We start from the raw sequence: 11,705 nt of genomic DNA, 5'->3' as shown, positions 1-11,705 counted from the left end.
TCCGCCGTGGAGTACCGGTGAATAAGGAGCCCCTGTGCTGCGGGAAGCGCTGCCTGCCCCTCTCCCTCCCCCTCTTCCTCCGGGCCTTTTGTTTGCTGCCCCTCGGTAAGGGGAGGTCTGTGCCTGGGCACTTCTCCGAGCGGTGGGTGCCGGAGGCGGGGGGCTGCGGGTTCGCCGGGCGGGAGATGCTCGGTTTGTACTAAATTAGGAGACACGGACGGACCGGAGGTGGGATCAGTTTTTCCATTAATACAGCCCTTGTTTTGTGCCTTGGCCACGATGAAGGATTTTGTCCGGGTGAAGTCGGTCCTGTTTGTGGTCTCCATCTCAGCGCAACTTTAATTCAGAGCAGTCTGAAAGAGATTTGTGTGCTCCCGGCTCGGCGTGCTGGGCGCAGGGAGGGCTGTCAGGCTTTCTGGGGCTTGCTTGGCCTCTTTGAGACGGCTTTGTCAGAGTATCGCACTCTCAGCCGTGCTTTTGGATCTGTGCTTATAAAAGCAAAATAGGAGCCTGTTTTCTTCCTGCTGCTGTGACTGTCTTTCACTGTTTTTTGTATACACCAGTAGTGTGCTACGATTCTTAATCTGAGACTTGATGGTTTATTTGACGACACGTGTGCCTGAAAGACTCCTTAACAGTGGAGTCAGCTAACAACAAATAGGATGAAACTGTTTGTATGAACACTTTAAAAAGAAGAACTGTGCTGTACTTTTATGGGTTTTGTATTTATCGTTTTGGGTTTGACTCTTTTTTAAAAGTAGAGGAAAAAAGTAGCAATATATTCTTTAGAAAGAAGCTTAGTTTATTAAGTAAAAACAATTGTTACAGCTTTCACCCAGACGAAGGCTCCTGTCCTTTTGGTTCTTCCAAGGAAATTGTTCTGGATCACCTCAAATGGAATTGTTAAAGTATTACAGGTGAAGAGATCCACTGAAGGTGGAGGCTGAGATAATAGGGTGTTCTAGGGAATTTACTTGCTGCATTATGCAACAATTTGTATTTTGAATATTGTGTTCAATGCAAACGCAAATTTGCAAGAGGGGGCAGGGATAATAGCTTTCCATTTGAGCATATGTTTTGAGAGCTTGAACTGCTGCTGAAACAGATACTGCTGTGGTAAATAAACCATGCAGAGATCTTGGAGGCTCTGTGGTTTACTGGGGTACTCTTCTGTATAAAAACTAAATATTTAAGGGAAGTCAACGGGTTATAACTGGCTTAGCTTTGTAAAGATATAAATGGGTGCAGTGTTGCTGCTTTCAGCGTGACCTCTGACAAGGAATCTGAGCAGAAGGTGTGGCTCAGTGGGCTCTTTTTATTAATTATTTGTCAATGCATGCTGAAGATTGTAGGTCAGAAGTGACCGAAAACCTCCTGACCTTGGTAGAAAAGATCCTCTCTCGCTGCAGAACTAAACCATATTCTCCATTTGACCCTCCAGTTTTCCTCTTTAGCTGGCAACAGAAGGCTTTTAAATTGTAGAGTAAAGTTCTCCAGGCCTGAGGGAATATTTTGTGGTGTTTGGAAAGTGTGCCTAGGTTTGAAGGTATTTAGGCTGTGTAGAAACAGGGCTGTGCTGCTGCTGCTGCCTGGTGTAATCCTCTTTCATTGTATGTGGAGGCTTTTACTAGAGTCTGTTCAGCTAGGAATGCATTACCCACCTTGGAAGGAGTAGGCCATGCTAGAATACTTCTTCCTCATTCGGGTCTTGCCTCCACTGAATTGTTTACTGCTTGAGTTTGTGCTGCTGGGTCCTGAGTTTTCACAGCAAAGTATGTGACAGGAAGAGGTTGTGAGGGAAATCCTGAACACGAAGGAGGCACCGTGGTGACTACACTGCTGCTTGTGTAGGTATTCAGCTGTCACTCCATATCTATCGAGGTTGCAGGTTATTCCATAAGCCTTAATTCATAATTTCATTGTGACATGCCAATCAAATCAAAATTCCAGGGTCAGTTCCCTGAGATCACTTGTATTTTCAGTGGCAAAGTTGACTAAAGCTGATTATTCCACAGTTGAAAAAACGTTTGTTCCCCTTGTTGCAAGGGAAGCCCAGCTCAATGTTTTCCTCAGAAAGAGGAAGATTTTGAAAACCACTTGGCTTTCTTGCTAATAGCTAAAAATAGGCTCCTTCCAGCCTTACAGGGAATGTCTTCCTGTGCAGCACTGGAGCAGGATTTGTGTATGTCACCGTGGGGGGTGTATATCTATATCTGTCTGTGCTCACACAGACGCTCATCCTGCGCCAGGGTAACATGCATGTATGTTGTCCTTCACCCTGTATCCCCACGTGTGTGAAAATGTGGCTTCAAAGAGCTAAGCTGCTGCATTTTCTGTCCCTGAGGTGGTTTTTGAAGCCACTGGGCTTTTAAAGCTTGAACAATGAGCGTCTTGTCTGATAGAAAGAGGAAGGAAGCCAATTGTCTGGTACTCGTCTTTTAAAATTGAGGAGGGTTTTTTGGTTTGTAATAACCCTTCGAGTTTGATCTCCGTAGTGCATCTGCAGTATTCATCTTCATGAAATAAAAGGACATTGTTTATAGAAGTCAGTCTTGGCACGATGACTCTAAGCAGCATAGACCAGAGATTTTGTGACCTGACACTGGTGGTGGCTCAATGAATTTCTCCTGTGAAAATGAGTTTTCTTTTTATCTGCCGGAACATCGCTTCAGTAACAGTTCAGCATTGTGTTACTGACTGCTAAGGTTCTGCTGCCAAAACTTACTTGGTCTTCAAGACATGAATTTTATAAAAAGCAAGAAGTCAGAAGTATATTGCCCTTGCCCTTATTGCAGGATTCCAGCACAGAAGGGGCTTTCAACCAGAGTCCTTTTCTCAAAAGCTGTTTGAAACGATGGGGTGGTACAGAAAGGCTGAGTTAGAACGACGTGAACTCATGCCCACATTTCTTGGATTCCCACTCCTGTCTTAAAACCACACTGTGCAAGTGGTTATGTTCTTGTTTGCCAAACATGAAATTTAGTTGTGAAGTTAGGAATTAGACTTGGTCACAACCATAGATTTTTCTCTTCCAGCAAAGCATCAAATGGGTGATGTGCCTGAGCGTGATGAGTGCCAATTGCAGTTCTGGGTGTCTTCTCTCCTCTGCAGCAAACGTGTAGGAATTGCAACTTACCTTTAAACCTTTATTTTGTCATTTTTAAAGCTTGTACTTACATAATCAGAAGACCTAAGTTTAGCAAATCTAATTACTTTGGAATATGTATTAATACTTATTACTCAGGATGTTATTAGAGGGCGTGTTATCATGCGGCAGTACCCGATGGAAAGCACTATTAAATCTTCTCCTGTAACAGAAGCCTCCCTTCTCCTACTCTGCACCTGTCAGCTCTGGTTTCAGGGGATAATTTGACACCCCAAATGTGTATTGTTACACTTCCACAGTGTGACTGCGTGTTTTATTCCTCATTTACAAGCACGCAAGTGAAAGAGAGAATGTGGGAATGATAAAGGCTAGAGCAAGGCCAGAGAAACCTCCGACTAACGCGGATGTGTGCAATGCATAAAGGCATTAAAATGGTGCCACATAAAACTTCTCTTTATTTATAGCTCCTTAAGAGACTTTTTCTTGAGAGTACTGAAGGACTACTTGCCATGATGCTTACCAAAGCAAGCTTATAATTAGAGCCGCACTTGGGCTGACTTTGTGGGTAGCTGGGCTCTCAGGCTGCATCTCAGGAGGCATCTGGTCTGGAATTATTCTCCTGGGAATGTGCTTTTGGGTGAACAGGAGTGACGCTTCTCAGAGGCATTTTGCACAAACAACTCGTGCTGCAAACCATTAGTTTGGAGTAAATAATAGTAAAAATGTTGCTAAGCTAGTACTAGCTTCTGTTTGAATTTTGTCCATCATTTTCCTTCCTTTCTTAAAAGTGAGATGAAATGAAGCTGCAGTTAATGAAAGTTGTAGAATCTCAGTTCCCAAAGCAGTTGCTGCTGCTGCCTGTTCTTGGAAGTGCTTGTGAAATAAATTCTTGAGTAAAATTATTCAAATTGTTTCCTTTTAAGCATCTTAAGTTTTGAAGTGCTGCATAAAGCATGATTTTTTTTTTGCTTTTAATAACCTCTGTGTGTCCAGGACTTCATTTTCTTGCAGCGCACACAATTAGGTTTGAGTGGTCTGCTCAGTGGTGAGCAATCCTGGCATTAAAATCCTTCTATAAGCAGGCTCAGTATTGTTGCCTTATTTGTCTCATTCAGAATTCATAGTGAGAGCTTACCAGTTTAAAAAAAAAAGGCATATGTTCTCTTTAATATTGTCCTGTCTCATTATGTCTCATGATTCTGACTGGTATTTCTCATCGGTTTGCAGATTAATGTTTCCTGCCTGATGAAGTGCTCGTGACCTCGATAGTCTTGTTGGCAGTTCTGCTGGAGTCCCAGCCTACTGGCTTATTTCTCTTTAACTCTTTTTTTTTTCCCTGCCCTTCCAGTAGGCTACCTGCTGCAGTAGCAGTTCCCTGCTAATAGGCGTTTTTATCACACGACACATCTTGACAACAAAATAACTTCTGTGGTATTTATTCCTTGCTTGGCCATTGTCTTGGGCTTGTGGAAAGCTGTGAATGGATGCTGAAAGCAAGCTTTGTGCTGCCCTGATAATCTTAATAGACTTGTCATGCTGTACTGCATCTTTGACCCTTGCATGATTTTCCAGTTGTGGGGTTTTTTGTTCTGTGTTAGAGTTTTTTGAAAGTTCTTCTATAGGGCTTTTCAGACTAAATTCCCAGTGCTTGCTTTTTGGATTCCTTGAATTAGCTTCTAAATGTGGTGGAACAGTTGCAGAAAAGTTTATTACACGGACCTTAACATCAGTGCCAGAGATTATTCTGGTTGGTAAAACTGTGGCTGTGTTCAAGGTGCATTGCTTTGGAATTATATCTGTTCTATTTGTGGTGAAACAGAATTCAGGCATTCCACATATTTCAGACTGGCTTCAGTGACATGAAGCATTTGAATGTCTTGAACAGGTTGATGGGTCTTCACCAGCTCCTCCCAAAGTTTCATTGACCATCGTTCTGAAGTTTACCTTGGACTTGAGGAACTGGTTCTTCCTCATCTCTTCCAAGTGTCCATTTTTAAAAGTGTTGACACAAACTAATGCTGGAAGTAAAGACTCCAAGAGTGACACTTGAATCGATCATTAAATGTCATTCGTGACTTTTGTTCAACTTCTGTAGAAAAAAATGTGCCCTTCTTAGAAGTGCTATAATACAGAAGAACCTGAGTCATTAAGTCTTGTGTAATTTCAGGCACTGTAAATTAAAGTGTGATTATGAATAGCTTAACTTTTTTTCCAGTTTTAAAACAAGTATTTTAAGACTTTTGCTTAATTTTAGACTTGTCTATAATTGCTCGATATCAGATATTGAGGACAGGACAGGATGTCATTCTGTGTTAGATACATGTAGGTCATCATACTGATTTTACTCTTATTTCTACAAGTCAGGTACATCATGTCATGCTGATACTTCTTAATCTTTACACATTTGAAGGGATTTTAAAGTAAAATTATTCAGAAAGTCATTGTAGAAGGTTAGGCATTTGCTTCCTCATTCCACACCCTAGTCATATTTGGAGGCATTATGATACTTGAGGCAGGAGAGTTGTTTAAAAGTAGTGTTTAAAAACACCACAACAGCCTCCTCTGACTCAAGGAAGCTTTTTCTGTTATTCTGCCTGTTTACCTGGAGTTTGTTCTTCTTTTAATTATATATGATTTCAGTAAAAGTTTCCTCCTTTTCCTGTGATTTGTGCTTTTGAAAGGCATGTAGGTGTGTGTCCCTGTCCACAGGATTTTTTTCTCTCTAGAGGAAACATAAGTCTTCTTCATCCTGGGGACAGATCAAAGTTCACTCATAAACTGGTCTTCCCAGACTGACTGCACAACTGCTTTGCAATAAGAATATCAGCCTTTCAAGCAGTGAAAATACAATCACCAGCTCAAACTGGAGTCACTTGAAGGAAGTAGTTTGCTCATTAAGGTGGTGAAAGAGGAGAGGCATCAGGAACCGTGACTCTTTCTGCACACAATCTTCTTTGGCTGGCAGTTCAGAGGACAGTTAGTCAACAACGCTTGTGTCACGGCAGGTGATTTTGTAAGAAGGTGGATGCCAGTAATTAAGCTGTTAAATCGTCTGTATTTTAGTTTGCTTCATAATTGTTAGAAAAAAAATGTAAATTAGGGGGACTTAGGCTTTCTGAAAGCAAGTCTTAACAGCATGGGATCATATGAGAAGAAACAAATGGAAGAAACCAGTTTAATTTAAATTATTTTGCATTGGATTCAAAAGCAAGAAGAAAATTTTCTTTTTATTCTTGGAAAGGATTCAATTTGAACACAAGGATAGGGCTGGAAGCTTGTTTAGGCTTGATGTGAGAATCTCAGGAAGATAAAACAGTATTGCAAGTACCATTTCTCTGATTTTCACAGTTTGGAATAGAATTTTATACTTACTGATGCAGAATTTAGGACTCAGCTTGATTTTTTTTAATTTTTTTTTTTTTTTTTTAAAGTGGCTTAGTAAAAACAAGGTGAAAGAGCAAAACTTAGGTACATGGAGAGCAATGTATGGGGACAAAGATGTGTTTAACATTGAGCCAGTTTTAAATTTCGAAGATTAAAGTAGTGTATAAATTTCAGAATGAAGTAATTGCTTTCAGAGACATGGTAGCTATGCTTAGAAAATATTTTTACTTGATTTTACTGCCAAAACCACCAGAACTCTGATCCTGTCCTTTTTCTGGGGCTATCATACAGCTCACTTGGGTTTCCTCTTGCCCCGAATCTGAAGTGTGGCTCTCCTGTGTCCACCCCTGAGTGTGATGGGAAGAAGGCATCGTACTCTTAGTGCCTGCACAGAATTCACTGCAACTGTCCCTAAATAAGATGTGTTGCAGCTGAACAGTGAGGATGTGGGCTAGAAGGGACATATTAATGTAAGAGGCCACAAAAAGCATGCCAAACGTTTCATGAATTTTGAAGGCAGCTTAATAGAATCAACCTGTTGTGCCATGGGAAAACTATCCCACTTGTTGATTGAGACTGAAAATCAAATCCCCTTTTTTTTTTCTTTCCTCTTTTGATGTCTGAATATCTTAATGAATCTAATGTGACATCAAGGACAGACTTCCCCAGCCACTCAGCTTTCCCAAAGCTCATGAAGACCGTCTTGATAAAATCGTGTGTGTGTGTATGAGTGAACTCGGAATCTTGCCCAATCATGGTTTGAGAATTGTCATTTATTCTTTAGGAGTAATGTCTTCAGGCTAGGATATGTTAAGCAGAAGGATTAAACTGAAAAAAACAAGCTTTTGGCATTAGTCCAGGGTTGATTTAACGTAGTTGAGGATGAATATTCCTGAGAAGGAACAGTAGTGATGCAGTCCACAGTTTTTGCATTTAAATAAGATAAGGGCTGACATTCTTCTGCAGTCTTATTGCATCTTACTGTTGGGATTCAAAGTCTTTTTTATGAGCAACTGTTGCTTTATCTGCCAATGTTCATCATGGGGGAATAGTAAGGGTGGTGTGTGAGGTGTTATCTATGTTAAATAATGAGCAAAAATTCATACAAAGTGCCTTGGGGCAGCCGGGCGTGACTGTGGAAATCCAATCTCTCCAAGCTGTGACAGTCAGACTCTTATAAATTTGTCACAAGAATTAGAATAAACTTGGGTGACATGAACTGCACTCCTCTGCCACTTAGCAGAAATACCTAAGTGAGCACCCAGAGACCAGTGAAGTGCTTTGTTACGTGAAAGTAATATTATTAGTTGCAGGTCCAGTATGATAGCACTAATTTTTACAGAGAGCTTTTGTTGTATATTTAGTTGTTTTGACATTCTCATATTGTCCAAATAACTGTCAGCCTTGCTTAATATTTTCACTGTCATTTAACATGCTACTTTTTTTTTTTTCCCCCTTGATTTCCAGGCCCAAAATGTTCAGCACAGCAAGGACATGACTCTTGCCAGCAACCGCAGTCTGGCAGAAGATAATCTTTTGTACCAGCCAAAGTTGGAGTCTTTGAAATCAAATTTGACTGAGAAATATCAAGAGCTGCAAGTTCTTTTTGAAGCATACCAGATAAAGAAGACAAAACTAGGTAATATTTTCTGCTGACAATGATGATTTGCTGTTTTCTAAGTGAATGTAAACCTTACGTGTTTTTCGTTTGATTTTTGGTGTCTGTTTTTGCTGTGTGAGTTAGGGTACAAAATGAAATGTCATTCTGGAGTAGTTCTGAAATAGATTCTGCTTCTAATGATTTATTAAGTATCTGTTATGCCTAGTAACAGGTAATGTGGTTTCTTTTTATTACCTATTGTTGACCTATTCTTTAAATGGTCCAATTTGCCTTGCTCAAAAGCAAAACCTAACTTGAATTTTCAGTGATTAATCATAAGTCAAATGGAATATTGCATTTAACTTGGTTTCACACTGAATGGTGAAGCATTGTACATCTGATACTGCACTTGCTGAAGTGCTTCATCTTTCAATATTATAAATATATCACTGTAATTAAATTTCAGCTTTTAGCACTCTGACAGTATTCCTAAACTAATGTATTTTCTTACTGTGGATCATCCTGGCTAGAAAAATGGAGTGTATGAGTTGTACAATTCTTTAAATGGTCCAATTTGCCTTGCTCAAAAGCAAAACCTAACTTGAATTTTCAGTGATTAATCATAAGTCAAATGGAATATTGCATTTAACTTGGTTTCACACTGTGTGGTGAAGCATTGTACATCTGATACTGCACTTGCTGAAGTGCTTCATCTTTCAATATTATAAATATATCACTGAATTAAATTTCAGCTTTTAGCGCTCTGACAGTATTCCTAAACTATTTAATGTATTTTCTTACTGTAGATCATCCTGGCTAGAAAAATGGGGTGTATTAGTTGTACATACATGCCTTAGAAATCTGTATGCTTGCTGAGGCCAGGTGGCTTTGGTTTGAAGTCACTTGGAGGCAGCTGGCACTGACTGTTCTCTCTGTGCCATTACAGACAGACAATCCAGTAACGCTTCGCTGGAGACGCTGCTGGCGCTGCTTCAGACAGAGGGGGCTAAGATTGAGGAAGATACAGAGGTAATGGCTGCACACATCAGTTCTGCCACTTACACCCGTTACCCAAGGCTCTCAGTGTACAGAGCTGCAGCACAGTGTTGGACTAGAGGAATATTTTTAAGAATATGCTTCGGTCTTTGCTTTGAACTTCAGTGAACAGCCATTTGGTTTCAGTGAGATTTTTTTTTTTTATCCGAGTAATTTTTTACTCTTAGTCTTTGAAATTTGAGAGAAATAACTCCTTTTCAGAAAAGAAAGCCAGACTCTCTTAGTTCCTTGGCACTGCCTTCAAACTCATAGGGTATAAATGTGGAATAATTTTTTTTTAAATGGTGTTTGCTGATCATATGTATTAATCCATGAAAAATGTCACTTAATAATCTAAAGAAAGACTGTTCCTGCACTGTTTTTTTCTCCAGCATTTCCAGTGAAATGTTCCATTATGATTTCAACATCTGTTTAGGTGCCAATGGTCACCAGTCACTGTGATAGAAGTGCTTGAAGGGTACTCTGTTTTCAGACTAAGGAAGTGTTTGAATTTGCTGATTTGCCTGGATGACAATTTTTATAACTACATTAGGAGGGGGAAAAAAAAATCTTACTGGCCTTGAGTCGTGATCACAAAAAGACATTCCCAGGACAAGCTGAGTTTTGTTGATTATATGTAGGGTCACCTCTCTTAATTATTAAACATCATTTACCTGAAGCCACAAATAAGCATATTAAGGCAGGCTTAGCAATAATCTGCCTCTCTGTACTGAGCCTTGCAGAGTTCCCAGTGTTTCTGTTGGCATTGCAGGTAGTACTGAGCTGTAATTCAGCTTAGCTGGCAATCTGGAAAGCTGTTGAGCTTGATTCATTCTCATCTCTGATGATCAGGGGAATGTTCAGAGCTAAATTCAGATGTTCTTACTGCTGTTGCTTCAGAACAAATTTAGGGAAAAAATGATATTTAACTCCCAGTGCTTCTGAGTAATAACTAACTCAAAATTCTGCTCAGAGACTTTAGTACGCCAGTCATCTTCTGTATTCAAGCTGGAAAATCACAGGCAAAATTAATGCTATTTTTAGGATGTAAGCCATTTAGATTCTCTTGCAGTATGCTGTTTTCTAAGAGATTGTTCTGTGTTTAACAGAATATGGCAGAAAAATTTCTTGATGGTGAAATACCACTGGATTCCTTCATTGATGAGTACCAGAGCAAGCGGAAACTGGCTCACCTGCGGCGTGTGAAAATCGAGAAGCTCCAAGAAATGGTGCTGAAGGGACAAAGACTTCCACAGGCTCAGCCTCAAGCTCAGCTCAGAGCACCTGAGACAACACCAGCACCTCAAGATTCCTACACTTCGGATGCAAACAGTCCTCCTTCAGTTGTGCCCCGACGAATACCACCCCCTCCACCTTCTTCAGTCCCAGCAGGACGCTTTCCTACGCCGTTTACTGCAGCCATGAGTTCAGGACCAGCTCTTTCTTATCCAGGTGCTCCATATCCTCCCCTCCCTCCTCGACCAGGAGGTCAGTCTGCAAGTCCAACGCCACAGCCAGGATACCCCTCTCAGTTTGTACCACAGTATCCTCCAGCTCTTCCCCAAAGACCACCTCGCCTTCCACCACATCCTGGCTTTATCCTCCAGTGAATACTTTGGTGCGCCTGACTCTGTGTATTGGTGCTTATATTTCCTTTGTCTCCCCAGCAGAGACTTGACGTGGGCAATGGGAAGCCTCTGTTTTTTTGCACAATGGAGTACAAAATTCGAGCTGTGGCACAGAGGTTTGCGGTTGCATTTGGTAAATGTGATTGTTTTTGTTTTCAGATCATCAGTGACAACAAAGTTTTTCTAGGAAGGTGATAGGGTCTAAACTTTGTACATCCATCAGCTTGTGAAACGACGTACAGTGGATTTCCTGACATGACAAATAGTCACTCTCTGAATTCTTTAGTAATGGTGCATCGGAGTCCTCCTCTGTTCTGTTTGCAGCTGGATGTGTGTGTGGCAAACAGGCAGCTGTGTGTCTTGCTAAAGAATTCTGTCAGTGCCAGTGCTCGGCTGATAACAACCATATCTGAATACTGGGCAAAGAGTTGCACTGGACTGCATCAGCATCCTTTGCAGTGTGCCCAGACAGTGGCATTCGTGGCCAGGTGCATGTTTTTCAGAGCTTACTGAGCTGAAACTCTTGTCAGAACATGTCATCTGTTTTGTAGACAGTAAAAGCTACAGGAGTTTCGTTTCTACATTTCAGTTGTTACCTTAGACTTTTTGTAATAAGAAGTATCCACTCCTCCCACTCCTCGATAGCTTGACAGCCTGGAAGTCCTGGTCTCTTGAAATAAAACTAAACTGTTTGTAGAGCCAGTTTAGAGTTTTATAGAAACTTGACCAGGCATTTTTATTTTCTTGCCTATTAAGACTCTTTCTTACAGGGTTGTTTTTTTTTTTCCTTTTCCACGCCTTGGATACAGAAATGATTTTTCTACACAGGTGCTTAGCTTTTGATACCATGGGATTCCAGGAATCTAGGCAGGGTATTTTCTTAATCAAGTACTGAGTTTTCACATCACGTAATTGCCCACTTGAAGCTCCCCAGTTTCATATTATCCTTCAA

At 40.7% G+C, this 11,705-nt stretch overlaps 1 protein-coding gene across 1 annotated transcript; it reads left to right on the top strand.

The window, feature by feature from the left end:
* Positions 1–7,963: 7,963 nt before the first annotated feature.
* Positions 7,964–10,874, top strand: VPS37B (vacuolar protein sorting 37 homolog B (S. cerevisiae)). Its single transcript, XM_008937949.1, has 3 exons — positions 7,964–8,129; positions 9,037–9,119; positions 10,235–10,874. Exons 1-3 carry the CDS (start codon positions 7,985–7,987, stop codon positions 10,733–10,735), a joined length of 729 nt encoding a protein of 242 aa, XP_008936197.1. The 5' UTR covers positions 7,964–7,984; the 3' UTR covers positions 10,736–10,874.
* Positions 10,875–11,705: the final 831 nt, after the last annotated feature.

The sequence above is a fragment of the Merops nubicus genome, unplaced genomic scaffold (assembly GCF_000691845.1).
Source record: "Merops nubicus isolate BGI_N331 unplaced genomic scaffold, ASM69184v1 scaffold22213, whole genome shotgun sequence".
Lineage (NCBI taxonomy): Eukaryota > Metazoa > Chordata > Aves > Coraciiformes > Meropidae > Merops > Merops nubicus.
Note: the sequence above shows the minus strand (reverse complement) of the source record. Positions and strands in the feature narration are given on the sequence as shown.

Coding starts and splice junctions, on each gene's coding strand:
- VPS37B (XM_008937949.1), top strand. CDS start 7,985: ATGACTCTTGCCAGCAACCGCAGTCTGGCAGAAGATAATCTTTTGTAC. Junction 8,130..9,036: donor GATAAAGAAGACAAAACTAG/GTAATATTTTCT, acceptor GTGCCATTACAG/ACAGACAATCCAGTAACGCT. Junction 9,120..10,234: donor AGATTGAGGAAGATACAGAG/GTAATGGCTGCA, acceptor TGTGTTTAACAG/AATATGGCAGAAAAATTTCT.